The following is a 13,907-nucleotide window of genomic DNA, read 5'->3' as shown; positions in this document are numbered from 1 at the left end:
CACGGGCGCAAGGGGAGGCTGCGCGCGGCCGGGAGGGAAGGGTGCGGTGCGCGGGCCGCGTTCTTTGCCCCGGAAGGAGGGAACCGAGCGAAACGGCCCTGGGCGCGCGGGCCGGGCCTTCCGCAGGGGTTTGGACCTCGAAGAGAACTAACCGAAGCCCACGCTGCGCGTGCGCGCTGCGGTATGGAGCGCGTGCTGGAGGGGTCCGAGGCCTGGAGCGCGGGCGGGCTCCGGGGCGGCGACCGGGTGCCGAGCGCTGAGCCGAGCCCTTGCCCACTGGAACGCGGTGGCCGCAGACCAGTGACCGGACGGCGCGCGTGCAGCTAGCCAGTGGCCTGAAGGCCCTTTCTGCGACTGCTCCCCCTGAGCGCCCCTGCCCTCCTACTCGACCCAGCCCTCAGAACCCACAGCCGTGAGCTCCCAGGTGCACCTCGACCCAGGCGCCCTTCCAGCCTCTGCTTGCCTCTGCTTCTCGGAATGGCTACTTCCTTCCCCCACCTGGGCCAGCCATGGCTGGGGTTGCCCGAAATGGGGCCATCCGTGACCCAGTGGTCCACCAACCCCATCAGCTGTCCTTACCCCCGCAGTGACCTCATGCCTACTGGACGCTACCTGTGCTCTGGGCTTCCTCTACCCTGCCCTACAGGGCAGGTCGTCTGGAGGGCCAAGGCTTGTGTCCTATCCAAGTCCATAACCCCACCACCAGCCCCGGAAATTGGGGAATTCCACCTTTCCTTACCCTTCCTCGAATTCCTGTTTCCAAAAAGCACATGACTGAATCTAAAGTGAATAAATGCAATGAAAACTCCCACGCCCTTAGGTGCTCAGCAGCCCTGGAGGGAGACCCAGAGCCCGGCTGCCCTGGCACTCAAGGGCCCCAGCGGAGCTTGTCCCCTTTCCCAGCTTGCTCTGCAATCCCGGCCCTGGGCCTCCCCAGCTGGAAAGTCAGGGCTGGAGACGGGAACACCCAGGCCAATCCAGTAGGGCCAGCTGCTCTTCTGTCTGGATGAGGCTAACCTGGAGCCCCTGAGGATTCCTGCCAGAGCCCAGTCTTGGCGGGCTGAGGCAGACCCCAGCCCTCCTCATCCCCATGGCTCCTGGGGAATCCACAAGTGCACAAAACAGAGCCCTCCACCCACACAGACATCAGTAGCTTGCAGAGCCCCCCTCCCCTTCCTGCCCTTAGGCCACTGGCCAGATGACCTCAGGTGACCGAGTGGGGTTTCTCTTCACTGAATTTTAAAATAAACTGCACTCCTCAGCAGCTCAAGCTTCCAGAATTGAAAATAAGTGTCTCTGGGGCCCAAGGCGACAACAGGGGACAGGACATACCAGCAGCTTTTGGGGCCAGGGCACACCACATCCACGCACATGGGTGCACACAGGCTACCCAGGGAAGACCCAGGCACTGCTGGATGCCTGGCTGGGGTCAGGGCATCTTGAGGGGTAGGGGGTGGGAGGGAGGGTCTCACTTGGCTCAGGATCCCCTTGGAAGCCTCTGCACCTGTTGGGGTCAGATGTGTGCAGAATCCTGATATCCCTGTCTGTGTCGCTATCTTTAGAGCCCAGCTCAGCCTGGGCCAGGGTGCTCCCTGGGGACCTGCAGCTTTCTCCAGCCAGCAGCCAAGCCAGACTCCTGCAGCGCCCCCCAGCCCCGCCCCAGGAGGGGGGCCCTTGGCTCCTGGTCCCCAGCCCTGACATCTGGCTCTCTGTCTCCCCCAGATCCTCCCAGGCAGGTGATGCCTCCACAGAGTCCTACCTGAAGACCCTTTTGACTCTGGGGGTCTTGGGTAGCAGCACCTGGGAGGGAACTTTATGACTGAAGCTATGTTCCTTCCCAGAACTCTGCCCATCAGGTTAGGCAGTAGGAGGGAGACCGAGGGACCAAGAGTGACCCAGCCAGGTCATCTGGGCAGCCTGGCCACCCCCAAGTTTCCTGCCTCACAGAAACTTCATCCCCCATGGGCAGCCAGGGAGCTGCCGCCATGAGGTCAGAGGGTCAGGCCAGGGTCATAGGCCCCCGTCTGGTGTATGCTCCAAGTGCTCACAGTGGCACACACCTGCCATCCCAGCAACGTGGGAGGCTGAGGTGGAGGATGGCGAGTACGGGGCCAGCCTCAGCAACTTAGCAAGACCTTGTCTCTAAAAAGAGCTGGGGATATAGCTCAGTGGTAGCGCACCCCTGGGTTCAATCCCAGGACCAATGAACGAACAAACAAACAAACAAAACAAGTGTGCTCAGCAGCGCTTGGGCTACTTGCAGCACCTCTGTGCAGACCTGGAAAAGGTGACCTTCCTCTGGGGCCTGCAGTTCCTGTAGCCCAGCAGGGCCCCATAGGGCTCTCAACCCCCAGGTCCTGGCCAAGAACTTGGCAGGTGGCCCTGGAGACCAGCCTCCTGGTGCCTGGGGGCAGAGGGGTGTCTGAGTCACTGGCAGGCTGCTTAGGCTCTCTCTGCAGTTGTCCAGTCCCCTGGGGTTCCCTGAGCCTGTCCTTGTAGGGAATGGCAGCCGAAGTCTGAGGTGTCCTGGGGGACTAGGCAGAAGCTTAAGACAGGCAGGACCCGTGCCCTGGGCAGGGAAGACCCAGGCATGGTGAGCCGGCAGCCAGGCAGGCAACTGGGCAGGGGCATGTGAGAGTGTGTGTGCATGCCATGTGTGACGTGTGTGCGTGTGTACAAGCGTGTGAACACACACCTCGGTGTGGGCGTGAGAAGTGCATGCCCCAAGGCCACCTGGTGACAGTCGGGGCAGCATGGGGCCTGCAGGAGACCTGGTGCCCAGGACAGGCCCACTCATAGAGTCCATTTGTCCTGGAGCCCCCAGGCCAAGCCCAGCAAGGTAGTCTCAGCCCTGTGCTGTTCCAGGGCCTAAGGAATCCCTGTCGTCCCCCGTACACCTGGGCTTGGGGACACCGTGCTGCCTGATCCTCTCCATTCTGAGTTAAGCCTCCTGAATCTTGGGATTGCCCTGGGGCTCCAGCTGGCCAGGGACCTTCAGCTGAATCATGGGGTGTCCTGGGGCTCCCCCAGCTGGCTGGGACCCTCAGTCCCGTCCTCCTGCCTCAGGCCAGCAGGAAGACCAAGAAGAAGGAGGGCGGGGCCCTGCGCGCCCAGAGGGCGTCCTCCAACGTCTTCTCCAACTTTGAGCAGACCCAGATCCAGGAGTTCAAGGAGGTGGGTCTGTGCCCTCACCCCGCTGGGGGCCTGTGGCTGCCTGTCCCCTTGGTGTGGGAGAGGGGTTGGCATGGCAGTGGGGTTGGAGGCAGAGCTGGGCCACCAGCAGTGCAACCCGCCCCCTGGGTCCTAGGCATTCACTCTCATGGATCAGAACCGAGACGGCTTCATCGACAAGGAGGACCTGAAGGACGTCTACGCCTCCTTGGGTAGGTCCCCCTGGAAGGCAAGCTGTGGCATCAGCCTGGACGTGCCCGTCCTTCCCTGAGTGGAGCAAGGGCACTGCCCTGCAGGCTGGCCCAGCGCCCTGCATACCTGGCTTACTCAGGGCCAGCACGTGATGCCCAGGGTAGACCCGCGGCTGCCCACAGCCCACACGTGAGCACCTGGGATGGGCTCAGGGCAGGGGGTCCCAGGAGGACACAGCACTAGTGGGATGTGGCAGCTGCAACTCATGGCGGGCACGGCCCACCTGCCTCCACCCAGCCTCACAGAGCTAGGAGAGGCCATGGAGGCCTGTCTACCTGTCACGTTGGACCCAGTGTCCCCAGTCCTCTCCAAGCCCACCCAGGCACACGCAGCTGCTCCACCAAAATCCCCCACAGGATGGGGGTAAATCAGCTGGCCAGGCCTGAGGCTCCTGCTCCTGCCCTGGGAGCTGGGGAAGGCAGGCAGGTTTCTCCCTGTAATAGGGGGTCCCCTTTCAACCCCCTCATGCCTGAATACAGAAGAGACACCTCCCCTCTGCCCACCTCTGACCTCCCTGCTCCTCAGCAGCTGTGCCCCAGGCTCAGGGTTTGGGGTAAATGCACCTTCCCCAGCCTGGGCCCCACACACCTGGCTGAGGGCACCTCCCACAAGAGCCAAGCACTGTTCTGGGGTCACCCTGGAGAACAACAGGAGTGGGTAGCCAGTGTCGACAAGGGCAGAGGGCAAGGGAGGACAGTCCTGCCCTGCCCTGCCGAACCCTCCTCCTGGTTTTGCGACAGGCAAGACCAACGTCAAGGATGACGAGCTGGATGCCATGCTCCGGGAGGCCTCGGGGCCTATCAACTTCACCATGTTCCTGAACCTGTTTGGGGAGAAGCTGACTGGTGAGCTCCTGGCCCCGAGCAGGGGAGCACTCCTGGGCAGCCCTCGGCCAGTTGCCCGCAGTGTGCATGTGCCTGGCTAGCTCCCAGTGCTTAGAAATCCAGACGCTGCACGTACAGGTCTGCATCTTCCCAGGCCCTGAGAAGCCGTCAGCTACCCAGAGCCATGCGAGTTCCAGACCTTGCGTCTTCCCAGCTGTCCAGCGGCTCTGTCCTTCACTCCCAGATCCCTGGTTCCAGTTGCAGGCGTGGGCTGATGCTGGGGACCCTGAGAATAGTTCCCCCAGGTGGGAACAACGGACAGGCTCCCTGGGACTCAGGAGTGGGAAGGCTTCCCGGCAGAGGATGCTGTGGGGCAGTGGCTCAGAGCCCTGGGGCAGTAGGGGACCCTATGGCCTCTTTGTGGCAGGCACGGACACTGAGGAGACCATCCTGAATGCCTTCAAGATGCTGGATCCCGACGGCAAAGGCAGCATCCACAAGGAGTAGTGAGTGCGGCTGCAGGAGGGCCTGGCCGGAGGGGCTGCAGCACCACACCCGCCCACTCCCTGTCTCTCCAGCCCCAGGGCCTGCCGTGGCCTGAGCTGAGTCCTTCAGGATGACCCCAGGGGCCAGCCCACCCAGGTGGGGCGGTACCCGAGAACCAGGACATCGAGGCCCCTGCCCCATCACTGTCTTTAGCCCCATTGCAGAGGGCCGCCTCACGCAGGTGCTGGAGACGGGGTGATCAGGTCTCCCTCCCAAGCACTGCGGCCCCATAAGACACCTCCCCAGGAGTGAGGGCAGCTGATGGAGGTCAGGATGGGCTTGGGTGACCACCAGGCACTGGGAAGGCAGGGGTGGACGGAGCCCACTCCACTCTCAGCCTCGTTAGGGAAGCTGGGTGTGAGCTGCCAGCCCTTCCTCAAGAGCATGACCGCTCCTCCGCGCCTCCTTTCCCTCAGCATCAAGCGCCTGCTGATGTCCCAGGCTGACAAGATGACTGCGACTGAGGTAGGCCTGCAGCCACAGAGGGCAGCTGGAGGACACCAGCCCTAAGGCTGCAGCAGCCTGCTGTGCAGGACTGAGAACAGGCCCTGGGCAGGGGCTCCTGTGGGACTGAGCTCCGGGGAAGGTCAGGGCTGGAAGCTGCTCACCAGTCAGTGGTCTGTCCCCGCTGAGGGACAGGCTCACTGTCCTAGCCTGAGGGGGGCAGGCCGACCCCTACCTGTACTCCAGAACTCCACCCCCATTCTTTACCTTGCCCAGGCGGCCACCCTGAGCACTGCTGACCAGCTCAGTCACAGGGTGCAGGCCAGCACTGCTTGTCTGTGAACCCCTCGCCCTGCTTCTCACCCCTCCCGCCCCTCCTCGCCCCCTCGCCCCCCACCTCCCCACTCCTGGCAGAGAAACAGCACTAGGAGCCCCTGGAGTTCAGCACCTGTAATTCAGAGCATCTGGGCAGCTGAGGCCTGGGGACCTCTCACTGCCCACTTCCACGGGGTCTGACCCCGAACCCACCAACCGGCTTGCACTCAGGTGGACCAGATGCTGGAGTTCGCCTCGATCGATGCAGCAGGCAACGTGGACTACAAGGCGCTGAGCTACGTGCTCACCCATGGGGAGGAGAAGGAGTGAGGCTGCTCCAGCCAGGCTGTGGCCAGTTCAATAAACGTGGACCCACACACCTGCCTGCCAGTGTCTGCCCAGGAGTCTCTGCTTTGGCCTGGGGCCCCTCTGCTGGCAGCCTGCCCACCTGTCCTGTAACCAGGCTCAGCGCGCAGTCACCCCATAGTGAGCAGAGGTGGAGGCTCAGGAATTGGCTCCTCCTAGCAGGTGCCCACACCTGTCCACTCCAGGGCCACTCCATGCTGTGGCCCTCAGGACCCCATTACTCAGCTCCCCCTCAGCCCCTGCTGCTGTTCCAGGCCACCCCTCTGACCCACACTGCCCTGCATTGGGCTGTTCTCCCTGGCTGGTGCCTGCACAGTAGCAGCTGTTCTTGCTACAGGCATACAGTCTGCCCAGGGGCCATAGCGCTATCCTGCTATGCCCTGGGTGAGAACGCTGAGCCTGTGGTCACAGCCTCAGTGACCAGTGACTGCCTCTCCCCATCCCTTCATGAGACACCCCTGGTCACAGTCTCCGTGAGTCCTTGGGGCTCCTGAAGGCAGGAGGCAGGGCCAAGAGCTTCCTGCAGCCTCTGAGCTGGGGGAGCTGAGCCAGGAGCTTCATGCGCTGGTGCCAGAGCTGGGCTTGTGGCACTCGGCTCTGGGGCACATGTCCAGGGTAGCGGGGGTCCTGCAGACTCAGCCTGCAGGCGCCGGTAAGGGGTGTGGAAGAAGAGCACCAAGACACAGGTGAAGAGGGTACACAGGCTGGCCATCAGCAGCAGAGACACTGGGGACACAAACACAGCTCTGTTCCCTCAGCTGGCCCAAGCAGCCACAGCCCAGGGAATCTGAACCCCCATGACCACAGAGCAGCCCTGAAACAGCCCCACTCCCTGTCCTGACAGACCCAGGAGTCACCGGCCCTGTGCCAAGGGCTGTGGGCTCAGGACACGGGTGCCTGACACACCACTGTCATTGCTGCTCACCCCAGCTCTGACCTACATGCTGTATCCCTCTCATCTCCCTGTCCCTGTCCCTCTGTCTCTGTCCCTGACTCTTTTTTTCCCTCTCAGATCTCTGCCCCAGGCCTCTGTTTCTCTTTCGCTCTCCTGGCCCTAAAACAGCTCACCAGCAGGTACCGAGGTTGGGTTTCTATCAGGGTCTTTGGGCTGCACCTACCTGCTGAGCCCAGCAGTGTGTGGCCCATCCTGCACCCCTGTGCCAAGGCACGTAAAGGGCACCAAGAGAGAGGGTCCAGGAGGGGAGGTTTCAGGGCTGCCTCAACTGGCCAGGCCTGGCCTTTTCACCTCTGCCCTCTGAGGGCCCTGGGACATGGGCATGGATACTCACCCGTCCAGTCCAGCGGGTCCTCACCATGCTGACAGGTGGAGAAAGACGGATCTGCTGACCGTGTGGTCAGTGCTGTCAGCAGGACCATGATGAGCACACCCTCAGCCTGCCTGGATACACATGGCCCTCAGCCAGGGCAACAGCACTGCCCACCCACCAGAGCAAGATGCCACTTGGGAGGGATCAACTTCAAGCTGCCCACTGCACAAGGGTCACAGAGCAGCATGAAGCCCAGTCCACATGCCGCAAGCCTGCCCAGGGCCCACCCTCACCAGAGCAGACAGGCTACGCTCTTCCCAAACAGGCTTGGGCCACGTGGCCCGAGGAGAGCCAGGGGAGAGCCTCTGGGCCCAGGGAAGCAGCCAGGGCAGGCGGACACTCACCCCAGCACGAAGACCAGGCCCGCGGCTGCACCCTCACCCACGGGAAAGGCACACTCAACCGCCAGCTCCATGGCCACAGGTGCCACGGAGAAGCCGAAGAACCCAAACAGGGAGCAGATGGCGGCCACTGCCAGGGCCTGGCCCTGCAGCCGGGACACCTGGGAGCAGGAGGGTGACAGGGGAGACGGCAGGGAGCAGTCAGATGTACCCACTAGGTACCCAGCTAATGGGCAGCAATGCCCCACCCCCACAGCCCCCCAGCAGGAGAGGCCATGCCTAAGAGGCCAGGCATCTGCCTGGGCCAAGCCACCACTGCCCTCCCACCAACCACCTGCCCGGGCACCCCTCAACCCCGTAGAGGACCTCAGATCCAAGAGACACTCACCAGGGCAAAGGCCACACAGGCCATGGAAGCCAGGCAGAGACCCATCTTGGTGGCCTCAGTGAAGCGCTTGGTCCGATCCACGTACAGGCCAAGAACCAGTGCCCCCAGGATCCCAAACACAATGAAGAGAGCCCCACAAAGGCCGGAGAACTCCTGAGGAGGGGGAGTGCAGGCACCCTCCTGGGGCAGGGGGGCCACCAGAGCTCCTTGGGACATAGCTGTGACCAGGGCAGTATCCGAGGCCCAACCAGGACAACACTGTTGGCTGCCTGCCAGGGTGGGATTCAGTACTGTGCAGCCACTAGGGAGAAGGGCCAGTCACCAGAGACACCCCCCAGGCCCTCAGCGCCCTGTGTCTAAAGCAGAGGGGGAAACATGCCCCAGGTCCACACCCAGCTCTGAGCCAGAGGGCACAGGCAAAGGTCAAAGGTCAGTGTGTGTGGAGTCATGCCCCAGGGATGTGTGAGCCCTACAGCTGGCCCCTCCTCAGTGTCTTCTTCCAGTGTGGACAGTGGGCACTCGAGGGTGGGTGACCCTAGCAGAGGCAGGGTCCCTGCTGGGCAGGGCCAGGAACTCACATTGGAATAGCCGTTGGCACAGAGGATCTGCTCCAGAAGAGCCGAGAAGCTGGAGAAGACCCCGATGCCACCCCCAAAGCACACAGCCAGGATGACGTAGGCCTTGTTCCGCAGAAGCTGGAGGGGAGGTGCCTCTCAGCCCAGAAGCCCAGGTGCTTCTGGCCAGGGCCTTCCCACCCCTAGAGTCCCCCACACTCACCAGCTTGAGCCCCTGCAGGAAGTTCTCTGAGGTGGAGCTGGCAGCCCCCACAGAAGGTGGGGTGGGGGGTACACTCTCCCAGAGGCAGACAGTGGCCAGCAGGCAGGCAAGGCCTGCAGGGATGGTGTAGACTCCAAGCTGGGAGAGGGGTGGGTGTCATAAACAGCCATACATGTAATCGTGCCCACGTGCCTCCACCCTGCCCTGGACCCAGGTTCTCACCCCTTTATGGGCTCTGGCCCACCCTCCAACCTCCAGAGACACCAGCAAACCCAGGGCTTGTGGTGGGATGCTCTGATCCACCCTCACCTGCTCCTGGAGGCTTCGAAATGTTACTCGAGGATGACTCCTACCTTAACAAGGCCAGCCTGACCCTCCAGAACAGACTCAGTCACCTAAGGGCCAGCTGCACAACCACACAGGAAGCAGGTCATGCAAACACACCCAGGTATGTCAGAGCTCAGGTGCAGGTGCACATGTGCACACATGCCACACACCATGCACATGCACATACTGCATACATACACACCACAGAGATGCACACACACCATGCACATGCACACACCACAGACACACCACACAGCTGCATACACCATGCACAAGCACGTGCCACACATACACACCACACAGCTGCACACACACCATGCACATGCACACACCACACACATACCACACAACTACACACACACCATGCACATACACACACCACACACACACCATGCACATGCACACACCACACACATGCACACCACACAGCCACACACACATCATGCACATGCACACACCACATGCATACCACATATGCACGCACACCATGCACACACATGTACACACTGCACACATGCCATGTACCACAAATACATGTGCACCATGTACACACATGCCACCCATATACACATCACACAGCTGTACCCACCATGCACAAGCACACACCATACACATACCCACTACACAGCTGCACACACATCATGCACATGCACACACCACACACATACACATCACACAGATGCACACACGCCATGCACATGCCACACACATACACACTATACATATGCACACACCACATGCATGCCACACATGCGTGCACACCATGCACACACATGTACATTCCACACACATACACACCACACAGCTACACACACCATGCACATGCACATACCACACACACATACTACACACATGCATACACCATGCACATGTACACACCACACATATGCACACACTACACGTGCATTCACACCATGTACTTACATGTACATGTCACACACAAGTGCTTACACACCATGCACACATTTGCATGCTACACATGCACACACATGTGTGCACATACACACATGCACACAAACACATGAACACAGCGCACATTTACACATGACACACCTGCACACTGCCCCACACACCAAGCACATGCACAAACAGAGCAGAGAGACACCACACATGTGCACCTTTCAAGCTCCCTCACCATTAGGGGGATGTCTTCTCCCTTCTTGACCAGGGCAGGTGACAGCACACTGGCCACGAGGATGCCCAGGGGATTTGCTGGGTGGGCAGATAAACCAAGCAGCACGTCAGTTCAGTCATGCCCAGCCTCAGCCCCAGCCCAGGGGGGAGGCTTCCTGCCACTGGCACTGTGGCCTCTGATGAGCTCAGGGGGCCGAGGACCCAGGCAGGCAGAAGGCTCAGCCCTGGGACTCACACATGGTGGCGATCATGTTGGCTGTGGCTCGCTGGTGCTCTGGGAACCACAAGGCAGCCAGCTTGGCTGGAGAGAAGATGACCAGGTTCTGGGCCAGAGCACAGAGGCTCTGGCCACCCATGAAGAAGGCAAATGGGTTGAGAATCCAGGGAGCCACACCGGGCAGGGCGCGGAGCATACTCCCAGCAAAGTTCAGCCATGCACCCAGGACGGTCTGCAGGGACAGCCCAGACTCAGACTCCCCTTGTCCTCAGATGACCAGCCTCAGCCCACAGGACACATCCCAATTTCCAGTCACCCCACTGCCCTGGCAACTCCACCAGCAGGGCTGGTGGGTCCTGTTCTGGGGAGAAGGTCGTGCACCCACCCCCTCAGGCGGGTCAGGGTGTGGGGTCTGACTCACCGCCCCTCGGAGCCCCACCGAGTCTAGGACCCAGATGGCCAAGATGCCAAATGGGATGGAGACCACCAGGTAGATGAGCGAGAGCCAGTCGACCTGTGCCACGGACAGGAGGAAGTGCTGGCCAATGACGTCTGCCACGGGGGCGAAGCTGAGCCACAGCTGCGGGGAGTGGGGAGTCGGCGAGGGCCCAAGGCACTGCCCTGCCGCTCCTCCCTGGCCGCCTGCTGCCCGCCTGCTGCCCGCCAGCCAGCCCTCGGCAGGAGAGCATGGGCAGGCCTGAGAGCAGTGGGAAGCTGGACCAGCCCAGCTGGTGATCTGGTCAGAGTCTACAGCATCGGGAGCCCCCTGGGACTGGACCTGACCCCCAAGGAAAGGTTGAGGGGTGTCAGCAGGGAGAGTGCCCAGCACCCACCCTTTGGGAAGCACTGTGTGGACAGTGGGTGTGAAAGGGCAGGTGGGCAGCTGAGACTTGCCACATGGGCAAGGAGAGGCAGCAAGAGAACTTCGGAGGGACAGAGTTGCCTGGACACAGCACTGGGGCGCAGGAGGCAAGGGACATTGGGTGAGGGGAGGTGGCAGCCCTGGCCCCCCACTGCATGGATGAGTCCTATGCTGAGACAGCCGGGGTGGTCAGTGGGTGCTGGAGACGCCATGCCAGACATCCAGATGGCAAAGGCAGGAAGCATGGAGAGCCCAGGGTGTGAGGAGTGAGGCAGCAGGGCCGCAGCACCCAGAGGGTAAGGAAGGCCTGGCGGGGCTGAGGACAGAGCCAAAGGGACAGCAGAGCTCAGACCTGGAATGTCTGGGGGAGCGGGTGGTCTGTCTGCAAGCTGGGCAATGGACTCTCAGGTAGAAACGCCTCCACTGTGTGAGTCCCCCCCCCCCCCCACGGGAGACAGGTGTCCCGCAGGTGAGGCCATCCCCAGGGCAGAGGACATTCTTTAACCATAGGAGTTATCAAATGCTGAGAGCAGCCCACGGGTTCTCAGCAAACAGCACACTCACCACACTGGGCTGTGGGGCAGGCTTTCTGGAAGAGGTGAGGGGGTAGGAGGAAAGGAGGAGTCATGGGTCATAGAGGCTTAACCCAGTGGGGGAGGAGGGTGGCACAGGGACCAACCACAGGGTGTGTCTGGTCCAAGTTCCCCATGAACCAACTCAGGACACCAGAGCTCCAGGGCCCACCCTCCATGGCAGGCAGTAAGAGCCAGGCTCCGGCTGCAAAGCCTACATGATGGCCAGCTAGGCAAGGGCTACACTTTCTTCCTCTTTCCTCAGGACAGTGCAGGGGATGATCCCCAGCTCAGAAAGAGCAGAAGCAGGCCTAGCTGCCTCCTGCCTGGTCTAATCCAGCAGTCGACAGGGGTCAGCATCTGTTTACCCAGCCTGCTCTGAAGAACTGAATGGAGCCCCTCCCTGGACAGCAGGCAGCAGCTCCATCCATCTTCCTACCAGAGCTGTGGCCCACAGATGGCAGGAGACGGCTTGTCCAACTTACCTGCTGTGCAAGAAATTGTTCAACCAGCTCCCAGCCCTGCCCTGCTCACCCCTCCTCTTCCTGCAGAGCGGGCAGCTGCCCCACAGGGAGCCCTGTTCAGAATGCTGGGCTCATCCCAAGCTCTGTGCCACCTGTCCCCTCTGCACCTGGGAGCCCTGGTCACCAGCTGCGGAAAGTGAGCCAGGAACCTGGCCAGGGAAAACATGAAGCCCAGTGGCACCCAAGCAGGAATCACAATACTGGTCTGCTCCACAGTGACAGGACCCCAGGAGCTTCTCAGACCCATGGAAGCAGCTCCAGAGGATGTCTGAGTGCACCCTCAGACACACACCCACAGCCTTGTTTAGACACAGGGGCCTGGGGGCCAGGCCACCGCAGTGAGTCAGGGCTCCCCCAGGTGGCTCTGGCAGACGAGAGGTTTCTGGAGTTGTTGCAGCCTGCAGACCGGGGCGCATACTAACAGCCCGCAAGCCCCCATCACAGCCACCCAGTTCAGTCACATCTGAGTCAGGTGGTGGTGAGACGGTTGGAAGCCCTCCTCCACTCAGGTGTGCCCAGGGGCTATGGATGCCAGTTCAAGTAACACGGAGAGGTGGCCAGGCCTGGCACAGGGGAAGCGAGGGTCCCCCACAGCCCACCCGAGTACAGGGGCTGTGAGTGAGGCAGCCCAGGCCTCTGGCTGCAGAGCTGGGGGCTGCAGAGAGTCTGGGAAGCTATAGGTGGGGAGTGGCACACCTGAAACTGGCAAAGCCCATCTTCCCCCTGGTCCCTCTGGGTGCCCACTGCCGAGGCCCTGGGGCCGGGACAGACTGGGACAGACATCGGCCCCTGACTCGGGGTCCAGCGTGGTCCAGGAGAAGGCGCCAGAGCCCCAGGCCCAGGGTCCCCGCACCAGAGCAACGGACAGGCGTGGCCCCGACCCCAGGGCTGCGCGACAGTGCGACAGGCTGGCTCCACTGCTCCCACGCCCGCCCAGCCGGTACCGTGGCGTTGGAGCAGCTCAGCAAGCTGACCACCAGCAGGAAGACCCAGCGGCGCGCGTAGGCGCGGGGGCCCCGCGGAGCGCCCCCGGCGGCCTCTGGCGCTGCTCCCGTCGGCTCTGCCATCGCTATGGCCCTGGGTCCCCCGCGGACTTAAGGGCGCCCGCGTAGGCGGGCCAGGCGGCGCCGGGCGGGGCGGGGCAGCGGGGTCAGTCCCCACCCGACCGACCGCAGGGCGCGGCGCCGTGTGGGCGGGGCCGGTGGGCGGAGTTGCACTCGGCGCAGTGCTGGAGCCAGGGTGGGAATCCCGGCCTACGCAGGAGTCAGTGCCCGCCCGCAGGGGCCGTCGGGTCACGGCCTGTGAGCACCGGCCTGAACATGCTCGCGGGGGTGGAGGCAGGAACGCGGGCCTGAAGTCTCTTTGCCCCCCCAAACTCCTGAGATCCAGACAAGCGGCGGCGAGACGCTAGAGGCCAGCCTGGAAGAGGAGACAGGTGTCAGTCTGCAAAGAGCCTGGAATCCAGAGTGTCATTACACCTGCTCCTGGGGAAGCAGGGAGGGTGGGAGCCGAAGAGGAC

General features: G+C 62.2%; 2 protein-coding genes across 2 annotated transcripts; one reads left to right on the top strand and one right to left on the bottom strand.

Annotated features, from left to right (window-relative positions):
• Positions 1 to 36: 36 nt before the first annotated feature.
• On the top strand, positions 37 to 5,894 carry MYL5 (myosin light chain 5). Its single transcript, XM_079154523.1, has 6 exons — positions 37 to 203; positions 3,072 to 3,174; positions 3,308 to 3,383; positions 4,164 to 4,268; positions 4,675 to 4,753; positions 5,210 to 5,894. The coding sequence occupies exons 1-6, from the start codon at positions 184 to 186 to the stop codon at positions 5,301 to 5,303; spliced, it is 477 nt and encodes a 158-aa protein (XP_079010649.1). The 5' UTR covers positions 37 to 183; the 3' UTR covers positions 5,304 to 5,894.
• Positions 5,895 to 5,911: 17 nt separating this feature from the next.
• Positions 5,912 to 13,524, bottom strand: SLC49A3 (solute carrier family 49 member 3). Its single transcript, XM_079154522.1, is given in 11 exon segments — positions 5,912 to 6,404; positions 6,406 to 6,644; positions 7,208 to 7,317; positions 7,591 to 7,748; positions 7,976 to 8,128; positions 8,554 to 8,670; positions 8,753 to 8,890; positions 10,215 to 10,291; positions 10,449 to 10,662; positions 10,852 to 11,010; positions 13,333 to 13,524. Coding segments are annotated over 11 exon segments (1,512 nt in total). The 5' UTR covers positions 13,456 to 13,524; the 3' UTR covers positions 5,912 to 6,380.
• Between the last annotated feature and the right edge of the window lie 383 nt (positions 13,525 to 13,907).

The sequence above is a fragment of the Sciurus vulgaris genome, assembly GCF_902686455.1.
Source record: "Sciurus vulgaris genome assembly, chromosome: 9".
NCBI classification, from domain to species: Eukaryota; Metazoa; Chordata; class Mammalia; order Rodentia; family Sciuridae; genus Sciurus; species Sciurus vulgaris.
Note: the sequence above shows the minus strand (reverse complement) of the source record. Positions and strands in the feature narration are given on the sequence as shown.